Below are 20,855 nucleotides of genomic sequence, written 5' to 3' on the forward strand. Positions count from 1 at the left end.
CATACCTTGTATTCTTTCTTCTTCTATCAATGGAATGATACGCAAGCTTTGCGTATGCGCGAAAAAACTTGATTTGAAAACGTTCGAGTAAGACATGGACCGCTCCTAGGGCTTCTGGAGGACAAAGTAGATGTGAATGTGGCATTTCCACAAAACCGTTCTTAAAATATGTGAATAGTTGTATTATTGTGCTATATATGGTTAAGAAAAGGGATGAATAAAGTTTTCTTATTGATATGAAATCATGTTATGAGTGACGAAAGGTTTGGATCGCAAAACAACTATAATCATCTAAAGCAATTAGTCGATAATATGTGAGGCTAATAACTAGGTGTTGAGGCCATAGGTTGGTCCCAATGCGAGGATTTTCAAAGAACAATGATGTTTTAGGACCTCAAATTCTCTTTTTTAGGACCTCAGTTTCTAAAGCCATTTTGAAATAAACACTTATACAAGAAGGTAGTTTGAAATAAACACTTCTACAAGAAAATAGTTTGAAATAAATTCTTCCTCTTTCCTCTGGGCCGGGCAAGTTTGTTGCCAGCACATACACCCTGCATGCACTTTGTGTTAGAGAAGATCATGAAACCCTAAGTTCCCATTGTTTTTTTTTGTTGGGTGCGCGGGGGGGGGGGGGGGGAGCAATGGGGTTACACTATGCTGATAAAAGATCTAGAATAAAATAAGTGGCCCTCGATGTAACCAACATGCGGTATTGTGAGCTGTGCGAGCATAATTGGCAAGACAGTGAGAAACTCTATTTTGTGACCGGGCTATCTTAACAAACTCACGCTCCCACATGAGCAACTTAATCTCTTGTAACAAGTGACCATGAACGAGCTGAAAACAAAATCACTATTCATGTGCTAGTCTCTTCATCTAAAAATCTTCTCCTGTTCATATTCGTGTACATGATGAGCTGAAAACAAAATCGGAAGACTTCATTGACTAAAACAAATGCTTCCTCCGATCCACAATGAACGTTGCAATCTTAAACTAAGATTCAATTTTAGTTCAAAACCGTGACACTCATTTTGGTTCGGATGGAGTAAGAGCTATCAATTCATTGATCATGAAGCTAACAATACATATAACGTGCATGGCAGATGTGACACCCACATATATGGTTCAAGAATACTGCAGAAAACACAATTATTCAGGTAAGAACAAGAGGAGAGCATAAAAATCGTCTCCTCTTCCAGAACCTTTATTAGGAACCCTAAAGCCATACACAACACAACTAAAGATGCAGGAAACAACTGATGAGCCCTAGCTATCTAATGTCTAAAACTCATCTTAGAATCATCACGGAAGGATCTACAAGGATGGAGAATCAAATATAGCCCATCTTTGTCCCAGCCTATAAAATGCAGCTGGGGGCTTCCTTGCGATTTTCAGGAGAAAATCGATCAGAGAGAAAAGAAAAGGTCATGAGATGTTCCTGCGATATGATGATGCCACAAGCTGTCTGTTAAAAATCTGCAGCCTGTGTGCATCTCACAGCGTAGGTAGGTTCTGTACTTGTGTGTGTGAGATGTTCAGAGATGGGGGTGCGTGTCTAGTCCTTCCACATGAAGGGAGGACGAGGAGGGAGAGGAGAAGGGGGAGCGGCACAGGCCGTGCCTGTCCCTGCCGCCGGTGCCACGTGGGCTTCCGGCGCAGTGGGGACGTAATCCATGCCGGCCTGATCACCGGCGAAGCGAGACTGGAGTAAGAGGCCGTGGGCGCTGTCCATGTCGTAGTCCCAGACAGAGCTGCCCGGGCCCCACGCGCTGAACCATGCGTCGTCGGCGGGGCCCCAGACGCCGCCGGGGGTCACTGGAGCCTGCTGCATCATGGCCGTGCTGCCGTCGCTGCATTGTTGCTCTGCGTTCTGGAGCTGAGGATTTTGCTCTGGTTCCGGGAGGCCGCCCTGCTCTGCTGCGGACAGCAGAGGTTTCTGTCCAATGTTCGCTTGCTCGTCCGTGTGTTGCTGCTGCTGTTCACGCTGGAGCAGCAGCTGAGCTTGCTGCGCATGGGTCTCGTCCGGCGTCGGCGGAGCGGACGTGGAGGAGGAGGAGGCCGACACCGCGGCGCTGGCGCTGGTGCGGCCGCTGCCGCCGGAGCGGCCTTTGCCGAGAAAGAGGTCGGGGAAGTTGAGCCGCGCGTTCTCGCCGCGCAGCTTGAAGGCCTCGCGATCGTACGCCATGGCGGCGTCCTCGGCGGTGTCGAAGGTGCCGAGCCACAGGCGCGTGCGGTTCCGCGGCAGGCGGATCTCCGCCACCCACTTTCCCCAGTGACGCTGGCGCACGCCGCGGTACAGCTTGGCCGGGCCAGGCGGCCGCAGCAGGTGCTGGTACAGCGCTGGCGGCACGACCCCGCCAAGCACGCCTCGCGGACTCAGGTTCAGGGCCGCGCTCCAGTAGCGCAGCGCCTCCGGCGCCATGTAGTGCGGCGGGATCAAGGCCGCCGCCGCCTCCAACTGCTGCTGCTGCTGGGCATCGCCGAAGGATATCATCTGCGGATGCTGAGAAGGTGTGTGCTGCTGCTGCTGCTGCTGGAGCTGCTGCGGCAGCATGGGTTGCTGGTACAAGCTGGAGGAGTACCGCAACAGCTGCAGGAGCCTCGGTGCCGCCGCGGGGGACGGATCGTACGCGAACGGGAATATCTGCCGCGTCGACGACACGTGGGGCGGCAAGGACGTCGCGGGCGGCGAGAGGGGGTTGGAAACAGAGGAGGAGTCAGGGGAAGCAGGAGCCGACGACAGCGAGGACACGGAGCGGCGGAGGCGGCAGTCGGGGCTCCGCATCTTCTTCAGCGGCGGGAGCAATGCGGCCGCCGGCGCGTCTTCTAAAACCGGCGCCAGCTGCTGCTGCTGCTGCTTCTCCGCCGCCGAGCTCGCGGCCTTCCCCTTCCATCTCCGCTCGCGCCCGCGGACACCGCCACCACTATCCGCCACATCCATTCCAACAACTCGCTCAACCGCGCGAACCCTCCGGTTGAGTTCAACCCGGCCGCCGCCGCCCGCCGCAGACGAGACGAAACCAAGCAACTCACGTACGAACTGTACAAAGCTGCGTGGCGAACGAGAGAGGCTGCGGGGCGCGCGTGCGCGGGGGGAGGAGGGGGGGAGCCAATGGGGCGCGTGGTTCTGATCTGATTTGGGGAGATCGGCCGGCCGCGACGGGCTTATAAAGGTGGGCGGGCGAGATATTTTTGGGGAGCTCGGGGATGTTCCACGGGGGTGAAAACGAAAAAGGCGGTTGCCTTGTCGCTGTGTGGCGCGAACGGGGCCGTGGACGGTGGTCGGGCCCCACGCGCATTGACCCGTCAGCGCGCCACGGCGGACCTCGCGATGCGTGCGACGGCCGGAGGAGCCCCGCACGGATCGCGAGGCGTGCGCTGGAAGGTGGAACGCGGACGTAGCTTTCGGTTTGGTGCCGCGGCTTTGCACGGACGGCACTGGCCTTGGAGTGATCCGTCCGTTGCTTTCCTTGCACTACAATCCCATCCCGGCCGGAGCCCCATTATTCATTCTTCTCCACTGCCAAAATCGCGTTCTTGTTGGCAGGCTGACCGAGTTGGAGAATGCCCATCACTTCCAGTTCCAGTTGTTAAGCCGGTACTACTACTTCTCCAATATTCCGATGTTTTTCTTCTTCCAATCATTGAGTACTGTGTGCTCCATCTGCAATCAACGAGATGAGCCCAGGTGTATGGTTTGCAGACGACGCAGGACTGGCGGAAGATCTTTGCATTTGTTACGGAAGTACTACAACTACTAATAACAATTGCACGCATCATTAGGCTTATGTGGGGGTTGCATATGCCGAAATGGCAGTGGATTAGCTATACTTTAACTAGTGAACCAATCGGCTTATCGTTTCAGAAAAGAACTGGCCGAGGAATTTCCCCCTAGTTTAGGACCTTGCCTTTTAGTACTATAAACTGTCCGTCTATGGTCCATTCTGGCAACACGTGCCGCTGCCAACCACGCCTTTTTCTCTCTTCGTGCGAATCTGATGCGTGTTCGGAGATGTGCTGCTGGGAATGGTGTGAAAGGCGTTTTGGAGTGTTGATTCCGGCGATTGGTGTGTGAGTGTAACTTGTCACCACCTTTACTTACTTGGAAATTTCTCCTGTAAAATTACTCGTAACTACTCCTTTCATTTCAAATTACTTGTCGCAGGTATGGATGTATCTAGATACATCCATTTCTGCGACAAGTAGTTTGGAACGGATGAAGTACTTTCTCCGTCCATACATCCATATCTAGACAAATCTAAAACAAGAATTTCGAGATAGAGCGAGTGCGTACAAGTGGATGCAAGGTGGCTGCAGGAATATTTTTCTGGGAACAACTGTATGAACAATACATGTTCGTACATAAACGATTCCTTCTCCTACACGCACCATAAGCAGAGCCAGAGATGAGATCACCATGCATTAATCCCCGCAACAAGCAACTCTTAAACTGCAAAACAATGCGTTGACCACTTGATAGTGGCTAGTATTGTGAAAACGGCTGTATTAGTTTATCGGAAATGTTAACGCTCATACGTGTGGACGTTGACCATCTCGACCACACGCATCCATCATCGTCTAGTACTATATGCACGAATCTTGACATAATCTGGCTGATTTTTTGTGCCACGTAGGACAAGGCGTGTGTGGTGTGTGACATAATTCGCCCACACATCCGTTTTATCACACGGAAGGGCCGGTGTGTGGGCGTTTAGCAGTTCACCCACACATCAGTTTTCAGTCACGTACAAGGGCTGGTGTGTGGGCATTTGCCATCTCGCCCACACGCCCGTCTCCTCTCCCACACGTAAGCTGCTAGTTGCCATGTGTTTTTGCAGCGCACATGGCAACTGCCTCTAGTGTGCTTTATAAGCAGGTGGCAACTCTCTTTTTTTATCCGAGTTGCCATGTGTTTTTGCAGGGTACACGGCAACTGCCTAGTGTGCACGTAAGCAGATGGCAACTGTCTTTTACCGACTTGCCATGTGTTTTTGCATGGTACATGGCAACTGCCCCAACGTGCACGTACATGGCAACTGCCCTAACGTGCACGTAAGCAGATGGCAACTCTTCCTTTTTACATGGCAACTGCCCTAGCATACTTGTGAGCACATGGCAACCCTCTCAACTGCCTAGTGTTAGTATGAGGCAACTCCTAAAGTTATGAAATCATGGCAACTACATTAGATCAGACCATACATGGCAACTGCAGTTGAGCAACCATGGCAACTGCAGTTGTCCGACATGGCAACCGTAGTTTAGCGACATGACAACTGCAGATAAACGAACATGGACGAGGGTCTAGACAATGGCAACTGCGGGCGCGCGGTGGACGTCACGCGTCGCGTGCGGGACCAGAAGGGTACGAGGCCTGACATACGGGTGTGTGGGCGTTATCAATTTCACCCACACGCACGCGTGTGAAGAGGGTTCAGAAGGGGGAAAAAGATGTGTGTGGGCATTACTTGTTTTGCCCACACGTAGATGTGTGGGCTGGTTGCTGTCCATGCCACACGAGACGTGTGGCACAACTATCCGATATACCATACGTATGATAGTTATCGGGACCCTAGTTTATTGTGCTCCGAGAATATGCTCGAGCAGGTATGAACCTCCAAGTTTCGGTTCCAGAATTATGCTCATCAGTGTCAGCCATGGTAGTATTATTGGAGGTTTATCTTTTACCTGGTGTCCTCCAAGTTTCGGTTCCAGATTTTTTTTGTTGCGGAAAAGACAGCGTGTCCTGCTGTATTATATTGCGAAAGTAAAATATGGTGCAACGGGTATTTACATGTGAAGCTAAAAGAAAAGGCAAATCAAAAGAACAAGTTGGTTCAGTTGTATCCAGTGATTGAACTGAGTGAAGTGCTTGGCTCACTGAACCAGGACAAGATCAGTTTTGAGTCCCCCTTTCAAAGAAGGTGTTCCATCTTTGAATATCTAATCATTCCCGTTACACTAGTCTCTCTGATCTAAATTAATCGACGCAGCTTCTATAAAATGTTCCCCTTCATACATGTTAAAGGTTTAATCTAACTCCGCCAGTGAAGAGTGCGTTGGATCAACCTATAAGATTGATTCCTCCATGGAACACACTAGCAAGAGCTTGAGAAGAGAACATATACGCCCGAGCTCCTCCTCTACCACTCATTGTGTGTGCGTTGTGTTTCATAAATTAGCGACTCAAGTTAGGATCTATGCATGTATAAACATAGCTTCTTTTTATCACACAGCAAACAAGTTTAATGTTTTGCCCACTAGTAGGAGTCAAACTAGCGGACCAGTTTTAACTAGTAGCTTTGCGCCACCTACCGTTTTCCCATCATGCTTCCCGGTGTACACCATGGAGTGGGACAACGGTTCTCCAAAACACCACATGTTGTTCCTCAAAAAAAAACAGCACCTGTTGTGATCATGTGCGGCAGAGGAGCGGTAAGGTTTGATTTTTTTTCAAAACTATGATATATTTTATAGCATTTTCGGAAACTATAACATGATTTTCATAAAAATCAAAAGTAGTAGCCTGTCGGCCATCTCTTGGCCGAAATAGGACTTTTCGGTCACAGTTAGGCCGAAGTGGACTTTTCGGCCATCTCTTGGACGAAGTGGTGGGGTCCTGGCCGAAAAGGCACTTTTCGGTCAAGTCTAGGCCGAAATAGACTTTTTGGTCAAGCCTAGGCCGAAAAGTACTTTTTGGTCTCGTGTAGGCTGAATTGTATGGCTCATACATTAGGCTGAAATGTATTTTCTCGCCACCCGTTTCCCGCCAACCCCTTCCCACCATCCGTTTCCCGCCAACCCCTTCCCGCCATATGTTCCCGCCACCCGTTTCCCGCCAACCCCTTCCCGCCTTATTTTCCCGCCATACCGCAGTTATTCTTTCCCGCCATTTTCTCCTCTGTATCTATAAAAACCCCTTCCGGTGGAGGTGGATAAGCATTCCAGTGTAGTGTAGTCGAGATGTCCCATTATCCATTCGATCGTAGTTTTCACCCTGAGATGAGCAGCACTCTGCTGAGTCTAGCTACCGATTTCAGGATGGACAATAGGATAGTTCCATGGGACGAACTCACCGGTAGTGACACCATAATGAATGAGTTGGCTAACGAATTACGTAGGTTTGGGTGGCCTGAAAGGACCTATGAGGAGGTACGTAAAGAACTTCTTAGGTTGCATGAAAGGTGGAAGAAGGTGGTGTAGCCGAAGAGTGAAACTTTCAGAAGGACTGCAGAAAAGCATTTTATGGACTGAGGAGAGCGAGGACCACGATGATATCTTCATGCCGCCGCTTCCGGGTTCTACATCGTCGAAGGGCAAGAGTTCTGCATCGTCCAAAGGCAAGAGTTCTGCATCCTCGAAGGGCAAGAGTTCTGCATCGACCAAGGGCAAGAGTTCTGCATCGACGGAGGGCAAGAGGACCGCATCGTCGAAGGGCAAGAGGGCTGCATCAACGGAGGATGACGATGATGACTTCATGTAGTATGTAAGATGTATTCCCGTTGTACTATTTCATTCATATGTATTTGCATTATTACTTTGTATTGTATTATTGTAGGGCATTATGTTCTATCTGAATTTCATTTTGTAGTATGTAAGATGTATTGCACAAGTTCAGCCGCGCCGTTTAATTCAGATGTACTTGTATCTTAATTATCGGTTGTAGTCTATTTGGAAATGTAACTGGAATAAGAATGCGAATTAATAGTAATATGTCTCTCGCATACATAAAACAATATATGTCTCCTGATCAGATAGAAGCAAGTGCGATAGTAACACATACATGAAGCATGTCTCATACATAAATACCGACACACAGCTGCGAATAGTCTGAAACTAACATAGATAATGAGTCATACATAGATAGATAAGCATATCACTGCGGGGGACGACGACGAGTCTGGGTCTTCCTCGGGCGAGGACCGGAAGGCGATAAGCGCTGAGGCGGTGGACGAGGCTCGCGATAACCACGACCATAGTTAACCTCGTCTGTCATGGTCTGTGTCTCCTGTGTCGGTGGTGGTGGTGGTGGAGTTTGAAACACTGTCTACGAGAAGCCATAAATGTTTGTAGCTTGGTCATCATCCTCGCGGTCGCCCTCAAAGTACGAAGCACCACCACTAAGGATCGGTGACTGCTCTGAATGCATGAATGGTTGCGACTGGTTGCGGCCTGCGGTAAAGTAAAACATGTAAAATTGATACAAATGCATGAACGAAGCACCACCAGTAAGCATCGGTGACTGCTGAGAATGCAAGAATGATTACTACACTGTTCAAAAGAATGTAGTGAGTAGTGTTACCTAGTTCCATCTGCTGATGCCAGTAAGCGCTCCCTAGCTGTGAAGGAGGTGGCTGATGCCAGGAAAAGCTCCCTGGCTGTGAAGGAGGTGGCTCATGACAGGAAGAGCTCCCTGGCTGTGAAGGAGGTGGCTCGTGCCAGGAAGAGCTCCCTGGCTGTGAAGGAGGTGGCTCATGCCAGGAAGAGCTCCCTGGCTGTGAAGGATGAGGTTCTGCACAATGCACAGAGGGTCGTGGTTCTGAACGGTGCACAGAGGGTCCTGATTCTGAATGTTGTACAGAGGGACGTGGCGGACGATGTGCTGGAGGAGGAAGTGCAACATCCGAAGTCCGTCTACACGTAACAGCTGTGTAAATCCCGCGTAGCTTGTCATCAAGACGCCTCAACCATGAGACGCCCTCTCGCGGTGGGATAGTTTCTCCCCTCTGAAAGCGCCGCATTAAAGCGGAAACCTCCTCTCGCGCATGTACTGTCAAGTCACCCTGTACACAAAGAGTTAACCAATTATATCCTCGTTGTATGATAGACACCACGAATAGACAACCAAGAGAATATGTCCAGATTAACAAAAGACTTAACATATGAGAACCAAGGCATTTACCACGTGGTGTTTGGTTCCCACAACAGAGGCAGTTGGGTACATATCGCTGGTGAGAGGGGCTTCGATCTGATCAGGAGCAGCTGATGGAACCAAGTAGATCCTCGTTGTATGCCGGTAACGCTGCAGATACAACCCGAACATTTCCCAGTTAAAGGGCCGAACCTCACCCCAGATATTTGTCGCAGCGGTAGTCCATTCGTCAACGTAAGGGGTAATGCTCTTAAGCCAATAAGCCATGGACTTGTTTCCTCCTAGGCGACTGTCTCTGAGATTGACATGCGCGATACATGATTAGGTATATTATGAATGCAGAGCTGACAACTAAAATAGTATTTGTACTTACTTATGCACGTGTCCTGGCAAGTGTGGAATATCTGGAATCTCAGGCTCTTGATATAGACCGAACTGTCTCATCACCCTATGAAGAGACATCTCCTCAACCGTCATGTCGAACACCAACTTGGCCTTGGTCATCCAAAAGTGCCGATCTCTAGTGCACAATCCAGAAATCCCAACTGGGTACCTCGATGATATAGCCTGAGGCGAGTATGGCTCCCAAATAACTTGATCCTCGTGCAAACTATCAAATTGCGCCATGAAGGACGGGTAGCATCCCCTAACCTGAGTATGCGCAAACGGTCTCTGTGCATGACAACAAATAAGCATTAGTAATACTATTGAATGGCAAGAAATAATTGAATTAATTGTTACTTAATATAAAAGTACCTCTCGTCGTGCCCAAACAGATCCCATGGTAGGTAAGTCGGCGATAGCAGGCACATAAGTCACAGCTAAGTCCTCCAAACCAAAAGGTTTATCAACATAGACATAGGGTCGTCCAATAGGGAATCTCTCATATGACCAGAGCTGCAACAATAACGGACATCCAACAAGACTAGATTTTCTAGACTTCAACAAGCAAGCTTTGCACAGGCCTCTGTACGTAGCCGCTAACATAGCAGAACCAAAACTCCTCTGTAGAATATTCGCAGGGCAATGTGCGTCAGCTATCTCTCGTGCAATACCGATGAGTCGTGCATCGACAATGGTCACGTGGTTCTCCGTAAACATCATTTTGCCAAACAGCCAAAGAATATATGCCTCTAGGGACCGGTCAATCTGTGCCTTCGACAACTGAACGTCGAGACAATCTACATAGAAACATAATAATTGTATGAACATCGGACAACTAAAAAACAACATTTGTTTAAGTGGCCGTGATGGTTACCTGAAACTGGCTCAACCATCTAAAAAGAGTTCCATGAGGATCGTTGTCTATGGCCCTAGCAGTCAGGACCGCAGCCAAAAAACGGGTCTGCATCGCTGCTTGCCACCCAGATTCTGCCTCTAAGGGACCTATGGCAGCACCGCCCAGAGGTAATTCCAACAAGTAAGACACATCCTGTAAAGTAGGCGCCATCTCTCCCCAGGGAATGTGAAACGTATGTGTCTCTGGTCTCCATCTATCTACTAAGCAGGTAAAGAGTGACTTGTCGTAAGAGAAACGTTTCGCTTGCCTCTTGTGTAACTGCAATGGTTCACCTGCCTCATCTAAGTCCGAACCATCAATCCACTCATCCAATGTACCCTCAACCAGCCGTGCCAAGGGTAGAAGTCTAGCCCAACTTAACCTACAAAATAAAGAGATTGTTAGCGGCTATGAAAAGTATGTCAAACATAGTAAGTCATTATATGGACTCCATTATATGCACACATACCTATCAACCCATGAATCGTGTATCAGCCAGTTAGTCTTTGGGGTACTAGTGACCAACACGTCTAAGTTGTTGCCCGCTTCCGTAAGGGCACCCCGGTGCTTTCTATCGATGTTACCATTAAGCAACGGATACGAAGACATGTCTGTAATTCAAACAACAAATCTTAGGTGCAAATAAAACATAGTACGATATATTACAAATTATAACATAGTCCTGACATATTACGAATTAAAACATAGTCCTGACATATTACATATTAAAACATAGTCCTGACATATTACAAATTAAAACATAGTCCTGACATATTACAAATTAAAACATAGTCCTGACATCTTACATATTAAAACATAGTCCTGACATATTACATATTAAAACATAGTCCTGACATATTACATATTAAAACTCACTACGACACATTATATAGCTTGTGAGTTATTTCTTCCTCGTCCGCCCCTTCGGCCTCGACTGCCACGGCCACGTCCGCCTCTTGCTCCTGTTGTCGCAGCCGTCGATGTGGAAGCACTCGTCGATGCGGAAGCCTCGACTGCCAGGAAGCACCATCTTTGTCGGGACAATATTTCATCCTATGCCCATAAGCCGCGCATAACAAACATTGTCTAGTTGCTCCACCAGCTTCAGACTGGTCCATATCATTCCGGATGCGACGGGCCTTTCGTCCTACTTGTTCGCCGAAGGTCTGGATGCGGGATGTATACTCTCTCACCGTCATTTACCTTGTTGAAATTGCCGACGACTCTAAACCCTGTCGTCTCGCCTGTCCGGGTGTTGAGCACTGGCTCTTTTAAATAGTATGGGGACACGAAGGAGATAGCATCCAACTCAATCTGGCCACAGGCAGCCAACACATGAGAGCAAGGTAGGTGCAACAACTTTGGTTTGTTGCATGTACACTCACACGTTGGATAAAATTCCATTCCAATTTTTACCTCGTGTGTCTTCACCTCATTTCCAGAACCAAAACCATCGGTAGGAAGCTGAACCTCATACCTCCTTTCTTGATTCCCTATGAGTCTGACAGTGTGCTTCTTTGCTTTCTCTATCTTCTTTGCCATGTATTCCATGACACGGCTACAATAAGGTGTGTTCTGATTATCTTTAATATGCTTCTTTGCTAACTCGTGCCTTTCTCTGAAATATCTCAAAGTACCATGGAATACGGCCTCCACAATAGCTGTGAGTGGCAATGCTCTATTCCCTCTCAGCACAAAGTTATACACCTCTGCAAGATTGGTTGTCATGTGGCCATACCTAGCTCCATGTGTGTCATGCAGCAAAGACCAATTCACTGGAGGCTCTTTCTCTATCCACTCAGAAAAATTCTTTATTGCCCTTCCCTTCTTTCTCTTAGTATTAGGAGGGTCAATTGCTGGCAAGTCACAAAGACCTACTGGCTCCTCTAGCTCCGCGATGAGTGCTGCTAATTTAACCTGATCTTCTTCCATTTTCTTCCTCGCGTGGACCTGCTTCTTAGTAAACTCATCTAGTTTTGACCAAATAAATTCGTATTTGCGCTACTGGCTCTGCTTGCATAATTTTTTGAATAAGTTCATCAACCGCTTGTTCTTGAACTGTGAGAAAAAATTAGCCCCAAGATGGCGCATGCACTACCGACTCTGCAAGTCCCTCCAAGGTGTTGGTTCGTCATCTGTTGGATTACGAAGTGTCTTCACGGCCTTCAATATACCAGCATGTCTGTCATGAATGACACACACGTTTGGTCGGTCCTTCACGATGGCAATTTTCACTTGGCGGAAGAACCATACCCAGCTGAGAAAGTTCTCACCCTCCACAAATGCCATGGCAAGTGGGGTGATTTGATTGTTCCCGTCCACACCAATAGCAGTCAGGATTTGCCCTCTATACTGACCGGTCAGGAATGTACCATCCACAAACATAACAGGAGGACAATGCCGGAAAGCTTCGATGCACATACCAAAAGAGAAGAATACTCGTTTCAACACCTTGAAATCTGGTATACTCAGCAACCTCATGTGTTGTACGTTCACATAAGTGTCGGGATTTCTCTCCTTCAGTATGCCCAGGAGACGGACAACATTATCATATGAGTCGAAGAACGTCCCAAACCTTTCCTTCATAGCCTTCTACTTAGCCCTCCAAGCCTTCCCATAAGGAATGACATAATTCCATCTGACCTTCACTGCTGTCTGGATGTGTTTTGCTTCCATATCTTTCTTCTCTACTATCTCAGTATACATGAGTTGCGCAATGAGACTTGAAGTCAGGTTCGGATGCTTCACTAGCAGGTTCTTCCTCACACAATTATGTGGGACGACAATGGTGACAACCCAGTGGATGTCATACTTCGGCACGTGCCCGTGCACCTTCCCAGGACAACTTTTTTCAACATATTTCACGGTATAGTTTGTTGGACTTGATATGTGTGTCCGGAAAACTCTCTGCGTAGACATAGCCCACTTTATCACCGCATACTTTAATTTTTTCTTTGTATCAAACATAGCCCCTATCTGTACTTGGTTCAGATTATACTGCCATGGAGTCTCATGGCCATCGTTGACCGTAAGGCCGGTGGATATGTCCTGCTCCCATGCAGAAGGAATCGGTACCTCCACTTCATCCTCAGAATTTTCAGAATCCAGTTCCTCCACCAATCCATTCTCGTCCTCTTCCTCCATAACCCTCTGCATTTCATCCCCTTCCTCATCCCCATCAGCAAAACCAGAACCAGCTAATATTATCGACTGGCTACTCTGCCCAGTATCAGGACCACAAACATTGTGTGGCACATAGTCTGACTCTTTCTCGGGTTGGCTAGCATCCACATCTTGTGGCTGTGACCCGGATAAAACAATCTCGTTAGCCACTTCACTGCCTTGGCCGGGTTCATACCCCCTGTGGAGTTGTACGACATTCTCCTCCTTCGGCACAGGTTGCACAAGTGCATATGGGTGGATTCTTCGGTCTCGGCAGCGTCTTAACAGGGACAACCAATGTTGGCTCCTATCTACCGGCATCAACTCCCACTTGACATTTTTACAAGATTTGGTCCACAATGCATGAATACTGACGGAACATACTTCAGGATCCAGCCCGAAACTAGTTGTCAACCAGTACTTCAATTGTCTAATGTCCAGTCTATCCGGGTCTGCTGGTGTCATGACGCCATTTTTAAACTCGCTAAGATCAACCCCCAACTCATTATATCAAACATTACCAGCGCCGTAGTAAACATTCAGATTTACTGATTCAGACATTTTCACCTGTCAAACATTGCCATCTTCTCATTAATCACAACGAACACTAATATTATCCGCTACACGAACTATGCGCTAAAATGCCTCCACAAATATATTAACACTAAAATTCACAATATGACTTATATACACTAACTAAACTATACAATTTAGATAAAATTTGTGACGATGTGATTATACCTTCGAAGCGTGTGTCCGCTTCTTGCTTCTCTCTTCGACTTAGCGGCACCGGCCACCTCGCGAAGTATTTGCACCACCGGAGAACGACAACGCCGCCCCCGACGACCGGAGGTCCAACTCCGGCCAGCCCCCAACCTCCTCCTCCTCCTCCTCCTCACCACCTCCTCCTCTGCAGCTGCTGCTACTAGTCACCACCACCTACTACCCGTCCTCCTCTCCACCATGGCTCCTCCTCCCCACCATGGCTGCTCCTCCCCAAACACATCAAAAACTATCCCATAACAAAAAATAACACCGTAGGCCGGCGGGGATTGCTATGATCTACCGATTCTGTTGGCTGGATATGCAAATGGATGGCAAATGGAGGAGATCAGCGCGGGGGGGGGGGGAGGTACAGAGAAGAACTAAGAGAGAGAAAGGGGAAACAGAAAGGAATAACAGAGGTAGCGAGAGGAAAGGGACGACGATGCTTATCCGCACCTTTTCGACCGATACGTGGCCGAAAACAGCTTCGGTCGAAGCCTGGCCGAAAAGGCCTACTTTGGTCGCTGGTTGGCCGAAAACGGCCCGCTTTGGCCGCCGGGTAGCCGAAGCTACTATTTTCGGCCGGGCCCCCGCCAACACCGACTTTTCGGCCCAGCTACGCACGTCTTCGGCCCAAGCGCGGCCGAAAAGCCTACTTCGGCCTTTGCCTGGCCGAAAACTGCCTTTTCGGCCCACTCCTGGCCGACAGGGTCACAGTTTTGCATTTTTTTTCAATCTGCGCTATAGTTTCCGAAATTACTACAAAAAACATGATAGTTTTGAAAAAAAAATCGTAAGGTTTTTGATGAGTGATCGTGGGCTTCTTCACCAATGTGGTTACGCGCGACTACTTACGCAACAACGACTACTTCACCAACGTGGTTACACGCGACTACTTACGCAACAATGACTACTTCCCCAACATCGGCGATCTTTTCAGCGACATCACCGACATGGCCAACGATGCGCCCGTCTCTTCTTTCACCGTGTTTTATGTGCTTTTGTTCCGTTGTTAGAGATTGCGGTTGGTCTAATAGTATTAGCAATCGACATTAGTATGATGTTTTTTTAGAAGAACCATGTATTCATTCATAATAGTAGCAACATAAAGCATACATGGCTTCTCTCTGAAACAGTCCGAAGAGACAACACACAAAGAAATTTACATCATCATCACCAAAGAATCTAGCCGCTGTCGTCGCCGAAGTGTTCATCGGAGGAGAGAGACACAGGCTTCCAACTTTCCAAGATCCAAGATAGTGCCATAGCAGCCAAGCTGCGTTACGAGCCTATGAACAGGCACCGCCACAAGTGGTGACGCACATGTCGATGCGGGTCTTCGCCCGAAGAAATACTTCACAGATCTTGGATCGCGGTCCTGAAGATCTCGACAGGTAGCGCCGCCGAAAAACTCTAGAACCGACAACCATCTTCCACTGCCAAATCTCCCTGTGGACCATCCCTTGGACAAGACTGTCGCTACAGCGTCGGTCGTCTCCAAGACACACACACTTCCAGCTCCATGATGACTCTGGAGACGCAGCTGACGCAACGCGGACGAAGGTGAAGAAACAAGTGCCCGAGATCTCCACCGTCGTCTTGAGGAGCTCGCTCAAACACAAATCCATGGCTCCTCGACGCCGCTGAAGAACATTGCCGAGACGGTGGCCCAGAAAACTTTATTCATGGTGGCGATGTCGGCACCGACCGAGCGCAGTCACCCGACATACCTATCATAAACTCTCTACAAACCAAATGAAAGAACCCCCCCCCCCCCCCCCAGCCTCCCGCTGATGCCCGAGCGACTAGCAGAGGGAAGGGAAGCCAGGGGCCTCGCTAGCAAAAAAACAGGAACTGCTTCGCCCGCGGAATTGCTTCTCCTAGATAGTTGAGAAAGAAGCGGTCGTGTGAAGTAGTGCATGTGCCATTGGTATGATGTTACCCGATTGCATTCCTAGTTTTATCACCTTGTTACCTATTCCATCCGTCCTATAATATAAAAAACTCTTTTACAGTTCTCGTCGCTATTATTTTTTGAAACAAGACAAAAATACTTGCATCTATCACTATTACGATCATTATGTTTATCTACTGTTTTTTCTGAATTATATTTAATAAAAAATGCTCATTTAATCGAGATCGTTTGAGTTCCAGACCTTTCGTTTTACATCAAAGGCTTTTTTTTAATGGAATTTCACATCAAAGGTTGATATAGGTGCTTAAAAGAGGAGCGCTACTGGAATTACGATTGCAACGCTTCCCCGAAACAGGACACGGAACAGGGCAACACTGTTAACCTTTTCGCATTTATGCGCGCGCCACGCACCATGACAAATCCATCTGGCCGATTCAGCGCTCACTTTCGGCACGCACGACTCCAAAACCCCTCCCTCCCCGTCTCAAGAGAGAGAAAAAAAGCCGTCGCTCCCGCCGTGCTGGTAGTAAGTACAATCCAAAGTCCACGACAACAAGCCAGCCACGGGCCCACCGCCACCGCCGGCCGGCGGTCACCCCGTGACGACGGACCGCCGCCCAGTCCCACCCACTACCAACACCAACACCAAACCCCCGCAGCCTCGACGACGCCTCCGGCGACCGTACACGTGTGGCCGTCCCGGGGGCCCCCTGCGAGCGTCGGCCCCGCTCGTCACTGGACGGGGCTTTGGGCTGGCCGTCCGCGCGGGCACGGGCTGACTTTCTGCAGCCGCGTGATGGCACCGTGGCGCGGAGACTTGCGTCCTGGCCAGTGGCGGGGACGGGGGCGGGGGCGGGGCACCGCGCCGCTCCGGCGGCTCGACACGTAGCCGCGGTAATCATGTCTGGCTGGGTCAAAACATGGCCCGCAGATGAATTTCAAAAGCGGAGCAAGGTGTTGGCCAGTAGTGCTCGCAACGCATGAAAAGGAAAGGCCAACGAGCACGCTGGGTAGTGCGCGAGTTATCCAGGTTCCAGAACATTCCATGCCAGTAACCGAAAGACCTGCTCAGCAATCCCCTCGGTTGAAAAACAAACCAACGAGTACTGATGCAGCTCCCCTTATCTTAATTTTAAAACCGTAGGGTCTGCTCCCACTACTGGTCTAGTTTCTGTATCCTTCCAGTAAATATGGTTGCTCAACAATGCCTATGTACTCATGAGTAAACTTTTTCTAACCGAACCTATGTTTAAATGCATTTCTGACCGATCTCCTAAAGAATAGCGGAGTATCCGGCCTAGTAAACTTTAGTGGAGTAAAGGGTAAATTTTATCGGTTCTAGCCGATTCCTTAAACTTAGTGGAGTAAAACGTAAATTTGCATAAATTCAATCTAATTTCAACCAATTTACATGCATTTAAATATAAGTTCAACATAGACAGTCTTGACATCCCAAATCAAACGTAAGTTCAACATAAATTTAAACTTAAACTAAACTACAGTAAAAACTTAAACTAAACTACACTCAAATTCAATCGAAGTGGAGGTCGAGCCAGTCCTTCCTCGTGAGGCCACCCTCGGTGAGAGCTGGGTCCGGGCTGGTGCCGTCGTCGTCGCCGCCGGGGATGACGCTCCGCCACTCCTCGATGTCGATCTCCTCCTCCTCGCCGCTCGCCTTGCCGCCCTCCTCGTTATAGGAGATGACGATGACTTTGCCGCCATTGACGGCGAATATCGCCTACTCCGCCTCCACGAGCTCTGGGTACTGCCGGTAGAGGTCATCCATGTAGGCCTTGTCGGCGGTCTCTGTCTCGCGGCGCTCCCTCACCTCTTGGTCTTCCCACGCCATCCGAGCGCTCACCGCCCCCGGCTCCGGCGGGACGAGGTGGATCGGCGCCATTTCGAACGGGAATTTCAGCCGGGCGTCGGCGTCATGGAACCTCACCTACCATTAGTCGTACTCCATGGCCGCGAGCTTCGCCGTCTGGAACGACCCGATCCACCGCCGTTGGTAGGTCTCCCGGTCATTGATCTCAGCCACCCACGTCCCCATGACCGCTACTGGACACCGTGGTAGGTCCTTGTCGGCTGCCACGACGGAGGAAGCTCCAGGAAATTCTCAAATTGGGTGAGGGCCGCAGCGGCGGATGACGACCCGCGGGCGTGGCGGCGCAGATCTGCACTGTGGATCAGAGGGGGCCTCCGTTCACCGCATCTGGCCATTGGGAGGAGGGGGCGGTGCAAGGAGGAGAAGAGGAAGCAAATGAGAGGAAAATAATTTTACTGGGCTGCCGCAAGCCGAAATAAATATACTCGTGGGAATAGATTTTTTACTCCACTAATCGGTATACTCCGGGAAGATATCAGGTGATACCATGTGTTAGGTGATACCATGATACGGGATTCTGGGAGCCGTTGGATCTCAGATCCGACGGTTCCTCGGAGTTCTTAAGCATTTTGCAAAAAAGTCATCCGGTAGTCTTAAAATTTCGTGTAGGTACAATAGACTTTCGGGAGCCGTCGGACCCAGAAGCCCGTATTATGGTATCACCTAAAAGTGTTGGTAGCACCTGATATTTCCCCCTTTCTGACGGCTGGATAAGGAATCGGTTAGAAATGCCTAACTCTGTAGAGACAGAGATTAACGGGTGTCTTTGAGGGACAATCGCTCACCAAGTCACCAACAAGCCGCGAGTAAACGAAGTGGCTGGCACGCAAGCCCTTTGAGAGAGCTCCAGCTGCCCGGCCAATGCAGGAGATAGACTAAGAAAGTCGCCAGTCGTACTCGAGTCGTAGTTAAACTCTGCAGGGCTACGCAATGCGGCAATCATGCAGGTTGCCGTACCCGCGATAAGGTCCGCGCATAGATACAACGCAATGATTGCGCATAATTCTACCGCCTCCCGTTGTTTAATCACTACTCCTGCCTCGCTTAACCCTGGATCAAGGCACGTAATTAACGACCTTATCAAGCTGCCTCCCCGCGCTTCGTTAAGATTAGGTCTGGGCTGAGGTCACCGACGGGGATCACTTCAGCTCTCACGAACCCGTTTGGCGTCCGAGGGGCGCGTCAGCGAGTGTCGCTGTAGCCGACCGAACGGATCAGCATGGGCGCGCTTTGTTTAATCGGGAAGTGCTCTGGGGATTAGGGAAGTAATCGCCTCGCATTAGCGTGCCTCGCAGTTGTATATTGTTGGTACGATGAAAGTCAATCCTAGTGCGGGGGGTGGCGGACATGGCGTCACTGCTCTTGTACATATCGTTTGACCCCTTCTTCTCTTCCTGGCAGCTGGCACGCAACAGCTCAGCAGAAAGAATATCTGCAGAATAAGTCGATCTATATCCCGATCCTCGTCCTCATTTTTGCATGCATGTTACTCCCTCAATATAAGAGAGCATCTACGGTCGAATTTGATAAATCCAATCCCTCAAACGCCTGTGGACACGTTCAGGTGCATTTGCAGGCATTAATCGGGCACCCTTCAAATACAATATAATCCACACTAAAATATCATATCTTAAATTCAGATAAACTCATGCAACTATATCCATGCACATATATCGTTCGGCTACCCAATCACTACTAACTAAACATGTCACTGGACTGCCAAAATTTGGCATGTTTGGTTATGGCAGAGTTCACCCATGGCTGCACTTACCCTTCCCGGCGTCTTTGCCGGATCTGCTTGTCGCCGGAGCTGTCCTCGCCGTCGTTGTCCTCCTTCTCCTCTTTCGGTTGCAGTCCGGCCATCACATGGACCGCTCAATTCTGCTCTCAGACGAGGGCGCGCGTGTTCCTCTGTTGTCGTTTCTTCACAATACGAGCGCGGATAGCTTCCTCCTCTGCGGCCGCCCGCGCCGCCGCACCAGCCGCCTTCGCCATCACAATATGGGCCTCGACCCTTATTCTCTCCTTCCCATGGCGGGCAACCCATTCCCGGTGAGACTCATAGTCTGCACGATCGATGATGGGGAAGGAGTGGTGTTCCGGCTGCCGGCACCGCAAGGGTCCGGCACCACAGGACCCGAGCGTTTGGTGAGGCGACGGTATGGCGTCGCGGCGGACGGATCCGTCCATCGGCCGGGCGCTATCCTCCCAGGAGCGGCGGAGTGCAATGCGGACTTTTATTTTCTCCTCCAACCCACACGAGATGACACCCCAGTCGATGGATCCGAATTGGTCGGAGTTTGATCCGCTGCCTGCCATGTCGGAAACCGCCGGAGGGCATGCAGCGTGGCGCATGAGCGCTGAAGGTAATTTCCTTATGAAGTCGGCTAGCTTCTGATCTTTCAAACTGACAGCATCAGCAGGCAAATTCTGTGTTGAGTGCTCTAATCTGGTTCTTTCGGGCTTCGGTGGATAACAGTAGATGTAGTAACAAACAATACTACTAGTCGGCTACTTCCGAGGATAAGGCCTAGTCGGCTGATCTATTGGATGAAACGTGTAATTAAGTTAGATGAGCTGCTTTTCAGAGAAAGAAAAATGTTAGATGAGGGATAGCTGCTGACGAACAGTAGCTGCATTTGAATATTATCCATCTTGTGAAGATCACTTTTGTTGCATCTTTCGACTAGTATATGGTGCTGCTGTTGGCTCGTAGTGTGGTTAGGTCAGCTATCATAGAACATTGTACCGTACAAACAATGGTAAAGCGTGCCGACGTTTTTTCCAATTCTGAAGATATGTTGGTAGTAGATATTTTCAACCGAGTCAACCCACCATGCCTTTAGCTAGACAACACATATCCAACATGTTTTATTTTTGTAGAACAACAAAACATTACTCCTTGCGGCAGTGTTAAATCTCCGGAAAGGTATTTCAGTGCTAAAACAAAATGCAATGCCACTGGCTCTGTACG

At 49.3% G+C, this 20,855-nt stretch overlaps 1 protein-coding gene across 1 annotated transcript; it reads right to left on the minus strand.

Annotated features, from left to right (window-relative positions):
• Positions 1-1,161: 1,161 nt before the first annotated feature.
• LOC125513837 (uncharacterized) lies at positions 1,162-3,138 on the minus strand. Its single transcript, XM_048679045.2, has one exon. The coding sequence runs from the start codon at positions 2,942-2,944 to the stop codon at positions 1,559-1,561; it is 1,386 nt and encodes a 461-aa protein (XP_048535002.1). The 5' UTR covers positions 2,945-3,138; the 3' UTR covers positions 1,162-1,558.
• Positions 3,139-20,855: the final 17,717 nt, after the last annotated feature.

This window comes from Triticum urartu, chromosome 6A (genome assembly GCF_056163025.1).
Source record: "Triticum urartu cultivar PI428250 chromosome 6A, HENAU_Tu73, whole genome shotgun sequence".
In the NCBI taxonomy this organism is placed as follows: Eukaryota; Viridiplantae; Streptophyta; class Magnoliopsida; order Poales; family Poaceae; genus Triticum; species Triticum urartu.

Excerpts from the sequence above, each read along its gene's own strand:
- LOC125513837 (XM_048679045.2), bottom strand. The coding sequence starts at position 2,944 with ATGGATGTGGCGGATAGTGGTGGCGGTGTCCGCGGGCGCGAGCGGAGA.